Genomic DNA, 18,593 nt, shown 5'->3' with positions numbered 1-18,593 from the left:
AAGTGCATCTAAGCTCCAGTGAGATGGAAAGTTCGCCTCAGGACGAAATGAGGGCGGGAGGTGCTGTTTGCTGATCTGGACATGGGCTGGACTGCAGGGGTTGGGAAACTGGCGACCTGATTCGAATGATTTGTGATTTTAAGTGACACTTCAAATCGTACGAAATCATCATGAATTATATAACGTTAGTCTAGATCGGCGCGTCTTAATGAAAGAGTTCTGTGCAATACGAGCACGACGATAATACCATACTCTCAACATTTTGTCCCATAAGTCTCAGCGCTTTAAAGCGTTGTCCGATTCGTGAGCGAATTGTTCTTGTGATTCGGATCTTTTAGATGATTCAGTTCAACCGGTTCACAAAACCGTTCTGAAGGATTCATTGAAGAATTCGTCTTTGAACCGAAAAACCTATCGATAAACCGAGCGTCTCTTTCGCAAATGTTTGATTGGTAATGATCCGAGAACTGTTGAGTGAGCTGATATATGAGGCATATGAGCTGGCTTTTGTAAATAGAATATTTTTATTATTATTAAAACAAACGTTTTGAGCTCTGAACTTGTGTTCTTTTCCAGTCAAGAAATGAAAATGTGTAAATTAATTTGATCATTGTTCTGAAATGATATAATGAATCGTGGCTACAACAAATATACACATGGAATTAGAGTATAATAATCAATTAAATTAAATTTAACTTAAAAATGGTTTATTTAGTTCATGCAATCACGTGTTCATGTAATAATCGGTTGTTTGAAAGAATCTTTTGAACTAACGTTAGCTGTTCAAAAAGAGTGGAACTTCTAACTTTGTCCACCAAGAATCCACAGGGAATTATTAAACACAAAAAATAATGACTGTTAGGTAGCTTAGCAAGGTTTAGCTGCGTCTAAACGTCTTTGACAAACGTGCTCAATTAGGTACTTGCCCTAAAACCATATAGGCCGGTGGTATTTGGGGGAGGGACATTTTAAAGAGTATATGAGTGGACAAAAATATGTGTATTTCAGGATGAGTCGTGATATTTTGAGCCATTTTCCCATAAGAGTGTAACTGAAAATTTTAGCCTTCTATAGGTTGAATTTGTTAATAGTAGGCCTACTGCACTAGACTGCTTCAACAACGGACTAAGAGCCACAAACTACAAACGTGCTCTACAAAAACACACAAAAGGGCTATATATAGACTGTTACACTAGATATAAATGGTCTTTGCTTCCCACATGCTTGTTTTATTTATTCCCCCTATTTTATACTGTTAATTTTTATTTAACTGCAGTTAAATGCACACTGTGGCCAGTAGAGGGCAGAATTTCACTAAAACTGTAATCAAGCATCCTAAAACTCTTTACGAGATCATCTTATTGTTGCATGAGGAAGGCGGAAAACGGATTTGAGATATTTCAGAACAACGGCTGTGATCGATTAAAAAATAATGGATTATATTTTTGTATAGGAGATTTGGGTCAGTCTTTGCCTAACTGCAGCGTGAGGTGCTCACAGGCTCTTTGTTAATGATTTGTCAGACTGCATACTGATGAAACATGCCTGAATCACAATGAGACTGAGAGAACAATTACACCACAATGGAGGGATTAATGAATGAATAATTAACTTATTTACTTCTTTTTCTCCTATTTTTTTTTTGCCCATAAGACACTCCGGAAACTTGATCCGAACTAACTCAACTCTCAACTTTGAGCAGGAACACTTGAATGGTTGCCACAGAAAATATATGTTTTTCCAGACCATAAATACCTAAATAACATTTCAAGGGTATCTTTAAATTTAGGTATTAGTATTTTTTAAATTTGTTTGTGTTTGGATTTTGATCCATCCACAAAGACAAAAGGCAGCTTAACTACTTCTGAGAATGGAAACCCCTGAAATGAAAATGACACCATTTTCATTGGCTTGCCACTGAATGTTTTATTACAAACCAAAAGAAAATCATTAAGATACTGTACAAATATACATTTGTAATGAAGAAAGGAAATATGTACAATGTCTTTCGTCATTTGTCATCAAACAATAGCCAGTAATGTTTTTTTTTAAATCAGAGCGACAGAGGGAAATGGCTCATGGTTTCCTTACTCATGCAGTCAAAACACCAGACTGACCAAACAAAATTACTGTATAGAGAGCACAACTGTAGTAAGTGCAAATCCTCAACAAGAATGAGTTCATTCCATGTTTATTCGGTATAATGAAAGGCGACATATAAATACAAAAAGTATTTACATTAGTAACATTTTAACCACTAATACTGATATTAGCACTGAGCCAAAATATTAATCTTTCTCTAGCTATCGGTGTCATGCAGGTCCATTGCCAATAGTGTTTAGATGCACATTCTCTCAAGCAATTGTATGCAGGGTGTTTAACATTAGAGCTCAGCATTCAAACTGTTCAGCTGTTACTGACTGAACACAAACTCAACTGAACCATGCGTCTCAGCACATATCAACACCAGACTCAGGCGTACAGAAACAGCAGGTTGCGAGGAAGTACTTGGACTAATATTACTTCATTTCCTCACTTTCCCTGCGCGTGGAAAGAGACTTCAAAGCTGGGGAATCGACCGGGCTGTGGGTTGAAGCTAAATCAATGGAACTGGGTGCACATTGTGTGTTCTTTTGCATTGGCCTTAAGAGTTGTGAAGGATTGAATTTAGATAAATAAGGTCAGCCTTTGGTTGCTTTACCTCTTCCAACATTGACATTAAGTCTTGTTCCATGCAGAGATGCTTATTCCCTGGTTATCTGGCAAGAAGACATTGTTCTGTCCTTAAGGGTGACCTGTCACTTTGAATATTTTCAGACATCTTGTTTGTCCATCTAATTCATTTCTGAAGACCTAAATAACAAGACTTTCTCTTTGAGGGGAGGAATCCATGTTATGGTCCCCTACTGTTTACTAATGTGGACTCAAAAAGCAAATTTTTCCAGCTGGGTCTGGGTGTGAATGCCTCGCTGAGCATTAGAATTCATCATACATTGAAATCTAAGAGGGGAAAACAACTGAAAAATACAGAAAATATATTTGCAATGGCATTAAAGTAACCCGAATACAACTAGTATACAAAAAAGATTAATGTATATAAAAATCTGCACTCAAGAATTTAAAGCTTCTAACCTACTGCAGTTACAATAATGTGTTTTTGCTAAAACAGCAAAAAAAAAAAAAGTATCTTAAAACTTAATTGTTGAAATGAAGAAAAAAGCACAAAATAGTCAGCTATACAATATCGAACACATTCAAAGCTCATTCGCAGGCCCAGACAAAATGTGCAGACTTTTTTTTTCACATTTTCTCAGTTGATTTAAAAAAAAAAAAAAAAGATATATACAACATCTTAAACTGAGCAAAAAGTACTACATTCTTATTGGTAGCTGAAAGCATTAGCAAATTAACCTTAATATTTAATAAACAAACACAAAAATTAAGGGTTATGAAGAGCAGTGTCCTTAGGAAACTTGCAAAGTGGGCACAGGATGACTTAAAATCATTTATGTAAAAAACATACAAAAAAATCAGAAAAGGAAAAAAAAAATTCTTTCTAAATAACTATTGTTTTTATTTAAGAACATATTAGAATCTTGTATCTTCAGGAATCGCAAATTGTGGTACATTATCAACATTCCTGGTTTATGCCAATAAAAAGTTTCAAAACAAGCAGCATTGTCATGATTTCAGCAGAAACCCAGCTAACAAAAAAATGTTTTGTTAACGTTCCCATTATGAAAACATTATTTCTGAACATTCAGAACATCCAGGTTTTTTTTTTTTTTGAACGTCCGACTAAAAACATTTTTGTGTGAATTTTTTGGAAACATTATTAAAGGCCTTGCCAGAACGTATGCCAAAGTTCTGAGAACATTCCTTGTTAGCTGGGAATACTAAAAGAAACATTGCAATATAGAGGGCCTTTGATTAATTGTGTTAAAATAAGACTTAGTCTTAAGACTTCGAATCAAAAAGGTTGAGAACCACTAATGCATAGCTTTGTTAACGACAGCCGTTCGAATTCTGCGGAAAACTGGAGCTTTCCATGCATGCAGATTGTGTGTGGGCCTGCTTGTTTGGTTTCATCATAATCATGTAGACACTTTAGATTCATATAAACCAGCACAGAATAAGCCTGACCCAACCTCATCATACTTGCATCCAATGGGATGCACCAACCAGACATATGATTTCAATTGCAAATACCAAGAACCAAAGCGGAGCCAAACCATTTCCCCACTGAGACAATCAACCTCATTACTGAAGATACGGTTTGCATTATCCTGAAGAATGTGAATGAATGATTTAAAGGGAATGTGCACACACATTACGAATGCTGTTAGATACTTGAACTGAAATATATGGAATTCCTATAAATACCTCTTAAATATGGAATATGTCTATTCATATGGAATATTTATAGCTCTAATGAAGAACAAACAAATTTACTGTCCCTGTTTATGTCGTAGTGTGTTGATTTCTCCTCATTCTGGGCCAATCGCAGCGTCTGTGCCCAGCAGGTGACCTGCCATTGGCTGTTTAGGTGTGATGCACACTGGGCTGCCTGGCGAATGCCGATTGGCTGAGGAAATGAGTGGCAGATGTGAATCCTCATAGGGGCGGACGAGCAGGTGCCGGAAAGAGTCCGCTTTTGTGAGTTTCTCCTCCAGTTCTGTAGCTGTCAGTTCAAACCCAGCGACGACAGGAAGTGTGTGGTCAGGTAGACAGGCTGTCTGTCTGGGTAAAGGCAGAGTTGTATCTCTGTTCATATCTGCCTCTTTTGTTTGGTCAAACCATCATAACAACACAAGGCACAGCCCTCCACATCCAAACCCCAATTTTTTCCTCTGTCTTTACCGTTTACATTCCACAAGGGGTCTTCTTCCACTTCAGTGTGCACATTAAAAACAACAAAAGCATTTATTTTCCAACCCAGTCGAATCTGTTGAATCAAAAGGCCTGACCACCTGGGTTTTCTGCAGCGAGTGGGAAATCTTTTGGGAATGTTCCTGATACCAGATGTGGGATTTGATGCTTGCTGCAGTGTGTGTATTTATCTGTTTGTGTGTTTGTGTGTGTATTATTCTTACACAGTCTGGAATGCCTTGGTTTGGGCGGGGATCATCACCGGTGTGGCACCCATCCTCGCCAGGTTCCCCGGGTTGGGTTTGGGGCTACTGCCAGGCTCTGGAGGTTTGGGGACCACATGGTTGTATGGTGGTGGTACCGGAGGGAAGTTTTCGGGCTGCCCACTTTCTTTAAGGGCAGCCACGACAGGCAGCCGAGGCCTGGGCCCACGGGGGGCACTGTTGTGCACCATAGACTGTGTGGAGGAAGCCCCAGAGCGAGAACTACCAGATCGGGAGGAGGAGAGAGAGTTCGGCTTCACCAGTTTGGCTTTGGGAGCCTCTGCATCTTCCCTAAAACATAAAGACAGAGACTCTGAAATTCTTTATCTGGCTTGGCCAGTGCATTGCAAGCATGCAGTCTTTTATATACTGTACAAAAATCCCTTTAAGGCAAGTCATTTTCGGCGGTCCTCTTTGAAATGTCTCTCGGCATGCAAGTGCAGCTCCTATTTCTTTGAATGGGCAAACATCGCCAAGCTTACGATTAAATTTCATATTTGAAATCACCAATGAAATCTGACAACAACGATCTCATAAACGTTGTTTCTTTTGCTCAAATAGCGTTAAAAAAGCTTGTTTTTCAGGCTAGACCAGCCAATGCGCATGCGCATGTCTCAGAACGCTGACTGTTTCTATAGCAACCGGGACTTCTAATGGCACTTGAAGTGACGCATTGACTTTAATTGTTCACCCTCCAGGACAGTAGTTGACTTGAAACTACATAATTCCTGTTAGGGATGCACGATACCGATACTGGTATCGGTATCGGGCCCGATACTGGTCTCCTGTACTCGTACTCGTACTCGTTAAAATGCCCCGATACCAAACGCTGATACCATACAGCATGTGATAAGTGCCATAATCAAACAAAGAAACACCAACAACAGACAGCAGAAAGGAGTTAAAGATGTCTACTACGAAGTATATGTATGCAATAAATATAATGTTAAACATTCAGTATTAACGCCTGTATAGCTGAAGTGCGCGAGCTGATAAAAAATGCACGCTGAGTGGATTGAGCGCGCGGCGGCGCAGATGCGCGAGCTTGTCGAGTGAATATATCTTTCTCACAGACATCACTGGAAAGTTTGTAGTTCGGTCGGATATGTCAAAAACAAGTAAGTAAAACAATGCACAAGTTACTTAACGGTAGGGAGAGAGCGAGAGAGAGAGAGCGTGCGCGCACTTCTGTTGTGTGATCTTTGATGTTCACTCACTTAGCACACACATCATTTGGATTAAAACTAAATCGTAAAAATAAAACCATTCATAAGGGCATTCACTATAAATATCATTTATTTTCAACCATAGGCATTCACGACTTTCTGGCGAAAGTGAATCTAGCAGCCTGTGAGAAATGCGCTATACTGTACTATTCTGCATCAGTACAAATACGTGCACACGTTGCGCGTGTTTTGCTTGCTTGAGTGTTTCTGCATTACGGGCGAGTACTGGAAAAAGTGGTATCGGTGCATCCCTAATTCCTGTTATTACACCCTTTTCTAGTAATGCTATGAATGCAATGTGCATTTGTGTTAGCATATAAATTACAAGGTGACTCATCAACACAAAGGCATGAAATAAAATTCCACATAAAGCAAAAAATACATATATAGTATACATATATAGATATATTCCTTTTATGGCCAAAATATACAGTTTGCTAAATAAATCAATAGCTTGCAGGGACTGTCCACTCAAAAATTAAAATTCTGTCACCATTTACTCACCCTCATGTCTTAAAAAAATATTTTGAAGAATGTTGGTAACCAGTTTAGGTTCCTATTGACTTAATCCATTTTTTTTGACCATACAATGAAATTCAAAGGGAACCAAAACTGTTTGGTTACCAAAAACCAAAAATATGTGTTCCATAGAAGCAAGAAAAAAAGTCATACAGGTTTGGAACAACAAGAGAGTGAGTGAATGATGAGCATTTTCATTTTAGGGTAGACTATTCTGTTAGATATACATTAAATATAAATATAAACTAATGGATAAAATATATTTTAAGCAATATAATTGAAAATATATAAAAAATGAGCAAGAAATATATGAGGAAATTTAAGTAAAGAAAACTCACAGTAGCTAAGTAATTATTTGTAATGTAATTACAAAAAAAAAAAGATTAACAATATATTTTTGGTCCACCTTTTTGAATATTTTGAGATGTATTTAAAAATATATCTGAAAATATATTTTTGCCATATGGATTCAGCAACTAGTTAGAAGTGCATTTCTAATGCAATCTAAATGCATTTTCTAGAAGTTTGTGCTAAATCTACTAACATGCCAACACGTGACACCCTAAACAGCTCTAAAGCTTCAGAGTTTGCACTTTTGTTTTGGGCTTTGCATTTTACAAAATGTTTTGATAATTACACAAAAATGTAAAAACACTCAAATTAATATCTTTAAACCCTTCGGGCTACTGGCTAACAAGTTTAGGGAAAGTGACTTCTGCTACACTGAGGCCTTGTTATGTACCTCTTTAAACTGAGAGCAGTGTATGTGTGTATATCTCGCTGTCGTCTGCATTGTTAATGCTCACTCATCCTCCAAACCTGCATAATTCATCCTGACACCCGCAAATTAGCATAGACATGAATGCAAGTCAACAAAGAGAAATAGAGTTGCTGCTTTAACAAGCATTATAAATGGTCTCAGGCTGTAATTTGCATTTACGTTGTATATGCTATTTTAAAAAGTGTTTATTATTATTTTTTCTTTACCTTATTTCATTGGGTGCTTCCTCCTCCTCATATTTCTTCTTCTCTTTCTTACGGAAAACAAGCCAGATGATGAGGATGATGAGGAGAACACCGAAGGACACGCCCACCACAGCGCCAGCCACCACGCCCATTCCCCGGACATCTGCAAAAAAGCAGGAACATCACAACTGGTCATGTTTTATAAGAAGTTATGGTGTTTGCTAAGGTAAACGTCACTGTTATTATTGTCAAGTCAAGTCACATTTATATATAGCGCTTTAAACAACACAGATTGTTTCAAAGCAGTAATAAACAAGAAAATAACAGTATTGACGTTGCAAAATACTTCAATTATGAAACAAATACAATTTCAGCTGTAAAGCAGCTGTACAAAAGATAATAGTGTCATTATTCAGCTCAATTTATTTCAATGTTGATTCAGTTTAGTTAAATAACAGTGTGAATGTTGCAAAGTTCATTAGTTATGAATTGAACTCAGTTCAGCTATAAAGCAGCTCTACAGAAGATAATAGTGTCGTTATTCAGCTCAAGTCAGTTCAGTGTTGATTCAGTTTAGTTCAATACTGTCTTACTTATCAAATATGAAAAAAAATCGATTCAGCTATAAAACAGCTCTATGGAATACAATGTTTATACTTTTACTTAAGGGTTAAAAAAATGAAGAATTAAACATTGGTGTATAACCAATTGTGTTTAAAAAAAATAGAAAAAAAAAATCATAAGATGACATAAATGGAACGACCCAAGCAATTTCTAGGTACCAAAATTCTATAGAAACTTAAGGTTAGACTCTTTTGACTTTGGCCAGTAAGCAACTACCCAGAACCACTCACATTTTCTTCAGGAAATGTATAAATTCTATTCTATTCTATTCTATTCTATTCTATTCACACACACACAGAGAGAGAGAGAGAGAGAGCTCAGAAGTGTGTAAAACTGTTTAAAAACTCACACACTCAGTATCCACTACTGTATTTATAGAAAACACTTTCCATTCTTTGAAAAGACACATAAAACAAAGTTTCCATGCTCAGAATAGCCTAACAAACAGCCCGTAACAAGCAAGCAGCCCCCTCTGCATTGCAGATACCTGAAGGAGTGTATCTCACCATGAGAATACTCCAGCAAACTGCACAGCATTAATCAACCAACCGCACTCACTACGTTCCTTCCTTTAATAATATGGCATTTTTTGCATGAATACATTTCTCTTTCCGCCACATAATTAATTATTTCTTCTAATTCCATCATCTGATATTTAATTATGCAGCAGAGCTGTTTGAGAAAGGTTTGGAGGAAGGAATTAACTCAGTGAACACTGTGATAAAGAAAAGGATGAACTCTTTATTTGGATGTTAAATAGTGCTGAAAGATCGCACGGCATAGCAGAACGGGTCAGGATCTCACTGCAATCTTCACAAAGTATACTGTGGGTTGGCAATGTACTTGTGTTGATGGTAATTAAATTAAGTGTCAGAAGCAAGAAGAAAACAAAAAAACTAGGAGTAAGAATTTATGATTTGCATAAAGCTTTTCATCTGTGAAAAACAATGGCTAAGTTCAGATTAAGTACAAAATACTACTCATATTATAATGTGTCATGCATTGCATGTGTGCAAATTTTCTATGCATGAGATACTCAGATTACCTATTGTTTCCCACAATGCTAAGCAATGCACTCTTTTTGACCTACCATTTACAGCTTGACAAATAAAGCAGTAGAAAATGTGTAACATTTTTTGACAAATTAGCTAAAAAAAATCTATTTGCATTTTTATTTCCAAGGTAATGGAAAACTGGATGGCACATGCTAAATTAAAAGTGCAGTGCAATGAGGTAATGTGTCAACAATGCTATATGGTTTGTATATATGGTTTGTAATACTATGGTTTGAAGCATTTATCACTTCATACTGTGCGCTATTTTTAGAAAACAGCAGGTAGTCTTCACAGTATGCTACACTAGTATGCCATTCTGAACACATCCATAAATACAGGTACTTACAGTGAACTTTGACCTCTAAAGTGCAGTTTTCTTCTCCGACATCATTGCTGGCGGTGCATTTATAAACCCCCGCGCTTTCCCTCGTCAGGTTTTTCAATGTCACAATCTCAGGGTTCTTCAGATCTTTAGATAAAAATAAAAAAAAACACAAAGTTACTTGTCATTTGATAAGTTAATAGTTTGCAGTCTTGCACTGCATCCAAACAGACACAAAATGACAAGCGATAAATCCTGTTTCTTTCATATTAATCTAACACAAATTGTTGGTTGCTGGGTAGCCCCGTCCACATAAAAATCTTATTTTGCAAAATTCTGTTCCACTTTTACCACCATTCAAATGTTTGGGGTCAGTAAGAATTTAAAATCTTTTAAAAAGTAAAAAAACAAAACAAAAAATGAAGAGTCTCTTTTGCTCACTAAGGCTACATGTATTTGATATAGTAAGATACAGTAACAGTAATATTGTTAAATATTATTACAATTAAAAAAATTTTTTTTTTAATGTTTAAAATGTTATTTATTTCTATAATGACAAAGCTGAATTCAGCAGTCATTGCTCCAATCTTCAGTGTCACATGATCCTTCAGAAATCATTATCATGTACTGATTTGTTGCTTAAGAAACATTTATTATTATTGTCAATGCTGAAGACATTGTTTAAATATTATACATTTTTTTCCAGGATTCTTTGATGAATAGAAAGTTCAGCGTTTATTTGACAGAAATCTTTTGTAATGTTATAAGTGTCAATCCAATTCAATTTAATGAATCCTAATATGAATTTCTAATAATGAATTTCTTTCAAATTAAATAAAAAAATAAAAATAATAAAATCTTACTAACCCCAAACTTTTGAACAGCAGTGCAGCTGTATATTAAAAATCAAATATGCTGAAGTTGGTTGTGACTGTGTCATGTCAAGCACCATTATCAAACTGTGAGTTACATGATAAATAAAAACCAAGCATTCTACAAAATTTTGCTTTTTATGGCTAGTTAGGACATGGACAAGATTTATTGCTTGTAAGTTCATCACAATGGGCCTGATTAGAACACGCTGTCACACTTCAAGCTTCAAGTACTGAACCTACAACCTCTTTTGGTTAGTGTTGATTTCATTGAAACCTCATTTCTGACGTGAAACAACTACTGGAAGTGCACAGTTGAATGAACAGAGCATGTTCTGCAAAATTCTCCATAAAGCCTGATGAAGGGTAGAGAGCACATTACATTACACATATGTCACATCTCCAAGCCGATTTCATAAGAGGGGCTAATTGAGGAGGTAGTGAAGCATGTGGGGTAAAAAGTGCTGATGGAATTGATGTAAATTTAATTTGAGAATGCTTGCGGTGTTAAATTGGCCCTGTAGTGTCTTCATCTATTTTCTGCTCCTCCAGAGAGGAGATGTCCACATGATTTACTCCCCACGCTTGGAAGATAAACTTAATGCTGCATTTTTTTTTCTTCATAAGAAAGCAGTATTAAAGTGATTGGAGCAGAGCAAGTCGGTTTAGCGTTTAAAAACGTGGGCAACAGGTTACAGTCAAAATATCATCTTCACCTACATCACATTATTTAAATATGACACGGATTTTCTCCCATAATTATTAGTAAAAATTGTCATTATTAAAATTTCACTTACAGATGTAAATATTAAAATACTCTTCTAAGAGCTCACCTATGAGGGCCTGAGGTGGCAGCTTGCCAGCGTATTTTCCTTTGTCTAAGACTCTTTCCCATTTGTAGCTGATCGGGTCAGAACCATCTGTGGACTTGCAGCTCAGTCTGACATCACTTCCTTCCAGCAGACGACCCTCCATCCAACAGCGTGGTTTGGACGGCTTCACTACATTGCAAAACAGACAAACACATATGGTAAGGTAAATACTACATGATGGTATGAGTTATTTTGTATCAGTGTATAGGTATTTTAGCTGGAAATTCAACAACTGAATGGGCTTATATATTAAATATCCACATGGTAATGCATATTTTTGGATAATCCTGTGAATTTTTTAGCTGAAAATTCAACAAAGGATTGGCATACATATTATAAATCCACATAGTAATGCATTTATTTGGATAATTCAGTGAATTTTATATCATAATATAGGTATGTTAGCTGGACATTCAACAAAGAATTGGCTTAAATATTAAACAACCATGTAGGAATGCATATATTTGGATAATCCAGAGATTTTTTTTTTCACAATATAGGCATTTTAGCTGGAAATCTAACATAGAATTGGCTTATATTAAATAACCAGGTAGTAATGCATGTATTGTTAACACATTTTGTATAAGTGCAAAAAAATCACATTATGAAACACTTTGAGTTAAAAGACTAAAAACACAGAGACTAATATTACGAAATTTATAGTTTAAATTATAACTAAACTATAATGAAACAATATGTAAAACCAGATCTGTACACTCACACATGCACTTTTACCCTTTTTGCATTGCTCCCCATTTAGATCTATTTTTCCTCACATCATGAACCTCTTAAAAAAAACAGTGTGATGCCAGATAACATGAATCTGTAAAACAACCCGTTCACCATTCGGTCCTCGACCCCCCGCTCCTGCCCACCCCGGCCATCAGAATCTGCTCCTGCCGCCTCTATCTGCTGAGCCAGGACAATTTTGCCCCGGCACTCACAGTGGGGGGATGCAATTACAGCTGCTGAGTGGGATGCAGGTCCCCTCCATCTCCCGACTCTGTCAGGATCACTTACGGCACACAGAGGAAGCTGCATTTGCATCCTCTGCCAAGCCATTATCTTTGTGTTGAACAAGACAAATGCTAATGTTTGCCCCTCAGAATCGAACGTGTCGTTTGAAAGCCATGGACCATTTGTACAAATGCATGCGTAAATTTGTGGTGCTCTTAAATGTCTTTATACAGCTGTGGCGAAGCGGTTAAGATGGAATGAGGGAATATAGAAAGAAACAACGGGGTGAAAACAGACATATAATGTTTCTATGCAGGAGGAGGCATTTATTTAACACATACTCATAATAATACATGTTGAATGAGTAACTAAGACTGATTTATGTGTTTTGGAAGTTCGACTATAGTGTGTCTTGTAAATTTCTACATGTGATGACTGCTTTTTCCAATGCTGTCATGCATAATGTGTCATTCTTACTGTCATGCAGTCACTGAATGTCATTTCACGCCAAGATCAGGGCACAACTGGCACACTACGCCCAGGGACAACATCCTGGTGCTATTTTTGGACCCCTTACTCCGTGAAATAAGCATCTGCCATGTCTTTATCATTTCCCAGGCCTACAAGAGGAGTTAATTAAAGCCAAGCTGCGGGGCCAAAGACTCACGGAGCACGATGAGTTTGACTGTGTTCCAGTAGTACTTCCCGCCGTTCTTGACCTTGCAGATGTATTCTCCGGAGTCGGTGAGCGAGAGGTCGCTGATCAAGAGTGAAGCGTCGCCTTTCAGATAGTCTCCCGCTAGGGAAAGCCGCCCAGCTTCACTCTCGTTGGGGTCGTAGATCCGACCTGCAAAGTATGTGATGACCTGGTGAAAGAGGAAACATACAGTGAGTTAATAAATACTGCTTTGATTAAGCTTGTGAAACTCTTTGTGCTAAGGGCGCAATCCAGTGAGGGTTGAGTCACAGTGCACGCCTGCGGTAGGAGTCTGCTAAACTCTGATGTCACTGTGAATCAGGCCTTTCTTTGCTTGGTTATATTTGTCTTTCGGTGTCCCTGATACTCAACTTCATTCTGTAAAGCAATGCTAAACTATTTTCCTAACAAGAAACTGCCCTTTTCACTGATAAAAGTTATTTCCCCCCCATTATCTAACAAAATAATTAATAAAAGCAACTTTTAAAAAATATTTTATCTATTTTTTTTCATTCAAAACATTAGAATTTCTAAATTAAAAAAATTGTATAGGATTTTAATATTGGCTATAACATGAAAATAATTATTTACTAAGAATTTAACTATTGACGCATCTGTATCAAAAAGGTTTTTAATCATTTTGACTGGCATGATCACAAAATCATGCGATGACAGTCTGCTTAAACTAAAAAAAATTATAATAATTTGTCTAGTCAATCGTTGGAATCCTCCTCACACAACGGACAGACGAACCTGGACATTTGTTGGACATTATCTCGATGGAACTCTCAACTTCTCGTATACATGGATCTAATGTGAAAACTGTAAATTTATGGCATTCAGCTTTTAATGTTGTGTCAGCTTTTCTAAAATCTTTGTAAAAATTATTTTATTGATTTATTTATTTTTTATATCTACATATTTTTATGATTATTATTATTATAATTTTTTTTTTTTTTTTAAGTCTACCAGGGTTGGGGTGGGTTCTAAATTTATACAGTTGCTGTTTGTTTTATATTACTATTCCCAAAAGAAAATTCAATAAAGAGTTGTTAACAAAAATAAATAAATAAAAATGTCAGAAAATCAAGTCAAAAATTGAAAAATGATTCAATGAATAAAAAAAAGAACTATTTTGCTTCTAAATCATTCAAAAGTTGCACTACTGATCAAAAATTTCAGGTCAGTGTGATTTATACAAAAATATTATGCAGCACAACTGTGTTCGGCAATGATAATAAGAAGAAATGTTTATATAAGAAAAATCAGCATATTAGAATGATTTCTGAAGGATCATGTGACACTAAGGACTAGAGTAATAATTCTGAAAATTCAGCTTTGCATCCCTGGAATAAATTACATTTGAAAATATATTTAAAAAGAAAATAGTTATTTTAAATTGTAATAATATTTTACAATATTACTGTTTTTGATCAAGTAAATACAGACTTGGTGAGCATAAGAGACTTCTTTCAAAAACATAAAATCTTAAAATCCACAAACTCCTGAATTGTAGTGTATAAATAAACTAAAATGATGTACCTAAAAGTTTAAACTGTTGGTGGTGCTATAGGGTTTGAGAGACAGACCCCAAAATTGTCATCTAAGCAGAACAAAAACTCACCCCTAAAAACGAGCTTTCTCTTATTGAAAAGCTACATGCTATTTAGAAAAATAGCTCTGAAATGATTCATAACTGGCAGGAAGTTAAATCGGCGAAAGGTTTGACCTCTTCTTGTTGGATATATTGTGTCAGGAAGGACCTCAGGGAGCAGCTCGAGCCGTGGCCAGATTAAAATGTAAAACTTGTCCTCGGGCCAATTCCACATCATTAGGTCATAAAAGTAATTGTTAGGGGTGATACGAGGCAAAGCAGTGACATATTAAAAATGAGCAGTTTTTACAGTGCTGATTGCAGCACCAGTTGATGGTGCAGTTTACAGAAAGACAACCCTTCCCATCATCGCAGCAAAAAAGCACTGCACTGCAGATCAGGGACTGTGGCGAGCAGCGAAGGCCAGCATCAGCAGCACAATGTCGCAGTGGCGGGAGATCAGACGTGCACGCACTCACCACTTTCTGCCGTGAGCTGGATTTATGCAGCATCCATTCGATGTCCAGCAGGGAGATGTCGGCTTGCCACAGCTGATGGTGGCACGGCAGCGTGGCATTGTCTCCGACCACCTTCTTCATCTCCGTCTGGCCATTTGCCTGAAGCACACTCAGCAATACTGTGGAGAGAGAGACAAAGAGAGAGGAGGAAGCGTTAAGCCCCGATGCCAGGGAGTAGTTAGGACTGAAGGGCTTTAGTTGGCTTTACTGCAGGTTGCAGAGGTAGATTGGGGGTTTTAGAGAGGGGCGTCAGGGATTTCATGCGACTGATCCACTGCGCTCTCATCCAGATCAGAGAGGAGATGATTCAGAGGCCAGAGGCTCCATTGTTGTTATATTCTTTGATAAATTCCTGGAATTGGACAACGGTTTAACGGCTAAGCGGCCAATTTTCACACTGAACAGGAAATCAGCTCGCTAACAGAAGGGAGGGAATGAACTATTAGCGATTGCTGGAGATGAAGAAGGCCATGATTGTAAATTTATTGAGGTTGAAGCTGAATCTGTGGGTGTATGGATCTGTGCTAATCTGTTACAACTCCAATTTCCCCCCGTTCCGAACCATCACAGCCTCCTAGCGTTTCCCATCACGACACATTTTCCACTCATCAAGCGATAAAATGCGACGAGTAGACGTCCTGCAGTGCCGCTACTGTACTTTAACACCCTTTGCGTTTGAACATCTCTACATTAACACAGGGAGGCAGCTAAATGAAGGCCAGGCTAATTAATTCCCAGCATGCATTCTGATTGCAGAAATAATGCCCACACAGGCAGATGACAAGCAGACAACTCTACACCTCAGCCATATGCAACAGCCTTCTGCTTGAATAATCCTGATAATGTGAGACAGATTATCAAATATCTTTGCTTTGGGCAACGATCAGAACTGAGCACACTGCATAATGTTTTATAAAAATAGTATGTTAACATATTGCAGAGCGTGAATGTTTCAAATGCAATTATTTCACATTAATTCACTTTGGGGTAAATGTCTTCTCTTTTGGCAGTCTAAACAAATAATGGTCAGGGAGATGGTTCGTATCGTTTCTGGTTCATTTGTCTCACTAGAAATAGAAGGTCAAACATTGCTGTGTTCTATACTGTGAATTCTGATTGTGTATACTGCACATTTTTAGCAAATCTAGTAAAAAATCTAGTCAACTGGTTATTGAAAATTTGCATACTGCATACTACTTTCTTAAAAAAAAAGGTGGTATGACATTTTCAAAAATGAAAATTTGCTGGAAAAAGGAAAAAATGACAGAAACACTCATACCCTTGACTAGCATTCTTTAAAGCGTCAACAAAACCACAAATTACTACTTTGACAGTCTGTACTCCACGGTGTAAGCTCGATTATATCTTTTATATCTAAAGTATTATCACTATAATTTTAAGAAAAGATGGATATCTAAAAATATAGAGCCCGGTCTCATTCGAACACACACTCATCACTTTAATTAAAATCCCATTTCTGTTAATTATCAGAATGGTGCATGTTGAACATTTCATTTTCTCCTCTTGATGATGTCACACCATGATATTTTAAGAACATCAAAGAGACTTTTCTAGCTGTTTATTCAGCAAAAGTATCTCAGTATTAAATGAGTTAAAATGCATGCCAGCTAAAATGGGTTTTGATGGAACAGGTGAATTCTGCAGGCCACAGATTTAATATGGGACGCATTACGATGATCAGGTTGTTCTTCAAAGGAAATGATAAAATCAGATAAATCCTAATCTGCATGGCCTCACGGTGTCGTGGAAATCCATCTTTGATACGCAGTAAAATCATAGAGATCTGGCATTTGCTGCCTCGAAGTTAAGATTAAGAAAATAATGTGTGAGTTACAGAGGTTTTAAAATAAAGTGTAATAAAATGAAAAAGCTAGCTCTCAGATCAAAGTATGAAAGTTCAGAATGGCACACTCATACTATATTCACAGAATACCTGGATAAACTGCTACATTTGTCTAAATGTGCAGCATTCTACTGTGTATTGTATCCCATAAAGCAATGCACTCAACCTGACCAGCCATATGTGACAAGTGAACCGGAAGTAATCTGCCACAATTCTTAAGATCTTTTTCTTGACAATTCATTTGATTGGACTGCCAGGTTGGTTTTACTCAGGATTTGATTAAAAATGCAAAGTATCTATTTTTATTATTAATTATATATATTATCTATTTTATTGTTTTATTAAAATAAACAAATAAAGAAACATTTACATATTATTATTATTTATATTTTATTAATTTAATTATTCACACATAAATAAATATTTTATATAGCACACTTTTTAATTAGTTAATGTATAATTATTGTTATTATGAGCACTTCCAAATATCAACACTTTACAATCGATCAGATTAATACAGAACCAAAAAAATTTAATTGACAAAAAATGTAGCCTAAAATCTTAATTGTTGCATAATGCACAATTTCACATTGTAAACAGTATGCTAGCATTCCATTCTGAAAACAGTCTGATCACTGATTGGTTCAAGATATTCATCTCAACCAATCATGAGTCAATGTGTGCTCATTGGTGTACCAAAATCATTTGGGAAATGCACATAAAGAGCATTTCTCTAGAACTCAAGTACTACACCAGTTTGAAATCTTTGAAGCACACAGAGGTATCCATGTGTCTTAAACCGTAAGGAAGGTGCCTGTGGACCGGGTCATGTTAAGTTCTCAGCTGGAAAAGGTTTGGATGAAATGGCCATGTTAATGCCTGCAGAGCGAGAAAGGCTGAGTGTTCATCTGTCATGTTCTGCCTCTCCTGGACTGCCATCAGCTGCAGCTTGAGATTTTCTAGCCCCTTTTGGCGCACTGTGGCTCAGGCTGGGGGGAAGGAGAGTGAAAGAGCGGCTCATTAACAATAGGAACCAAGCAGCTTGGCTGAGATGCACCAAAAGCTGGTGGAAAAGCAGATTTCTATGAAGATGCCCTAGGGGGAGTTGTGCTCCAGTAAATTCTCCTCTCCACAGATCTCAGCAATCTTATTATAGAGCAGCCAATAGCACATATCACATCCATACCCTTCAAACTGTCCAAAGTCATGGTACATAGCCTTCCCTGTCTTTACACTGGCAATCAGGCATCGCCACGGGAGAGAGCTGTGATCTCCCACCCAATATCAACCTCCACATTTCCAGCAAGAAGAGGAAAACAGAGGAAAGATCTTGCAGCTGAGATCTAAATAATGGTCCTTGCATAACTATAACTAT

At 37.0% G+C, this 18,593-nt stretch overlaps 1 protein-coding gene across 1 annotated transcript in view; it reads right to left on the bottom strand.

The window, feature by feature from the left end:
- Window positions 1-3,767: 3,767 nt before the first annotated feature.
- The window catches only part of clmpa (CXADR like membrane protein a), a 55,621-nt gene continuing 40,795 nt past the window's right edge, over window positions 3,768-18,593 (bottom strand). Inside the window, exons 2-7 of the mRNA XM_016541935.1 lie at window positions 15,316-15,473; window positions 13,213-13,411; window positions 11,550-11,717; window positions 9,869-9,991; window positions 7,865-8,006; window positions 3,768-5,423 (exon numbers count right to left, since the gene is read on the bottom strand). Coding sequence (XP_016397421.1) covers window positions 5,090-5,423; window positions 7,865-8,006; window positions 9,869-9,991; window positions 11,550-11,717; window positions 13,213-13,411; window positions 15,316-15,473 — 1,124 coding nt within the window. The 3' untranslated portion in view covers window positions 3,768-5,089. The remainder of the gene's footprint in view (window positions 5,424-7,864; window positions 8,007-9,868; window positions 9,992-11,549; window positions 11,718-13,212; window positions 13,412-15,315; window positions 15,474-18,593) is intronic.

This window comes from Sinocyclocheilus rhinocerous, unplaced genomic scaffold (genome assembly GCF_001515625.1).
Source record: "Sinocyclocheilus rhinocerous isolate Xijiao unplaced genomic scaffold, SAMN03320098_v1.1 scaffold1330, whole genome shotgun sequence".
In the NCBI taxonomy this organism is placed as follows: domain Eukaryota; kingdom Metazoa; phylum Chordata; class Actinopteri; order Cypriniformes; family Cyprinidae; genus Sinocyclocheilus; species Sinocyclocheilus rhinocerous.
This window is presented reverse-complemented; position numbering and strand designations above follow the sequence as displayed.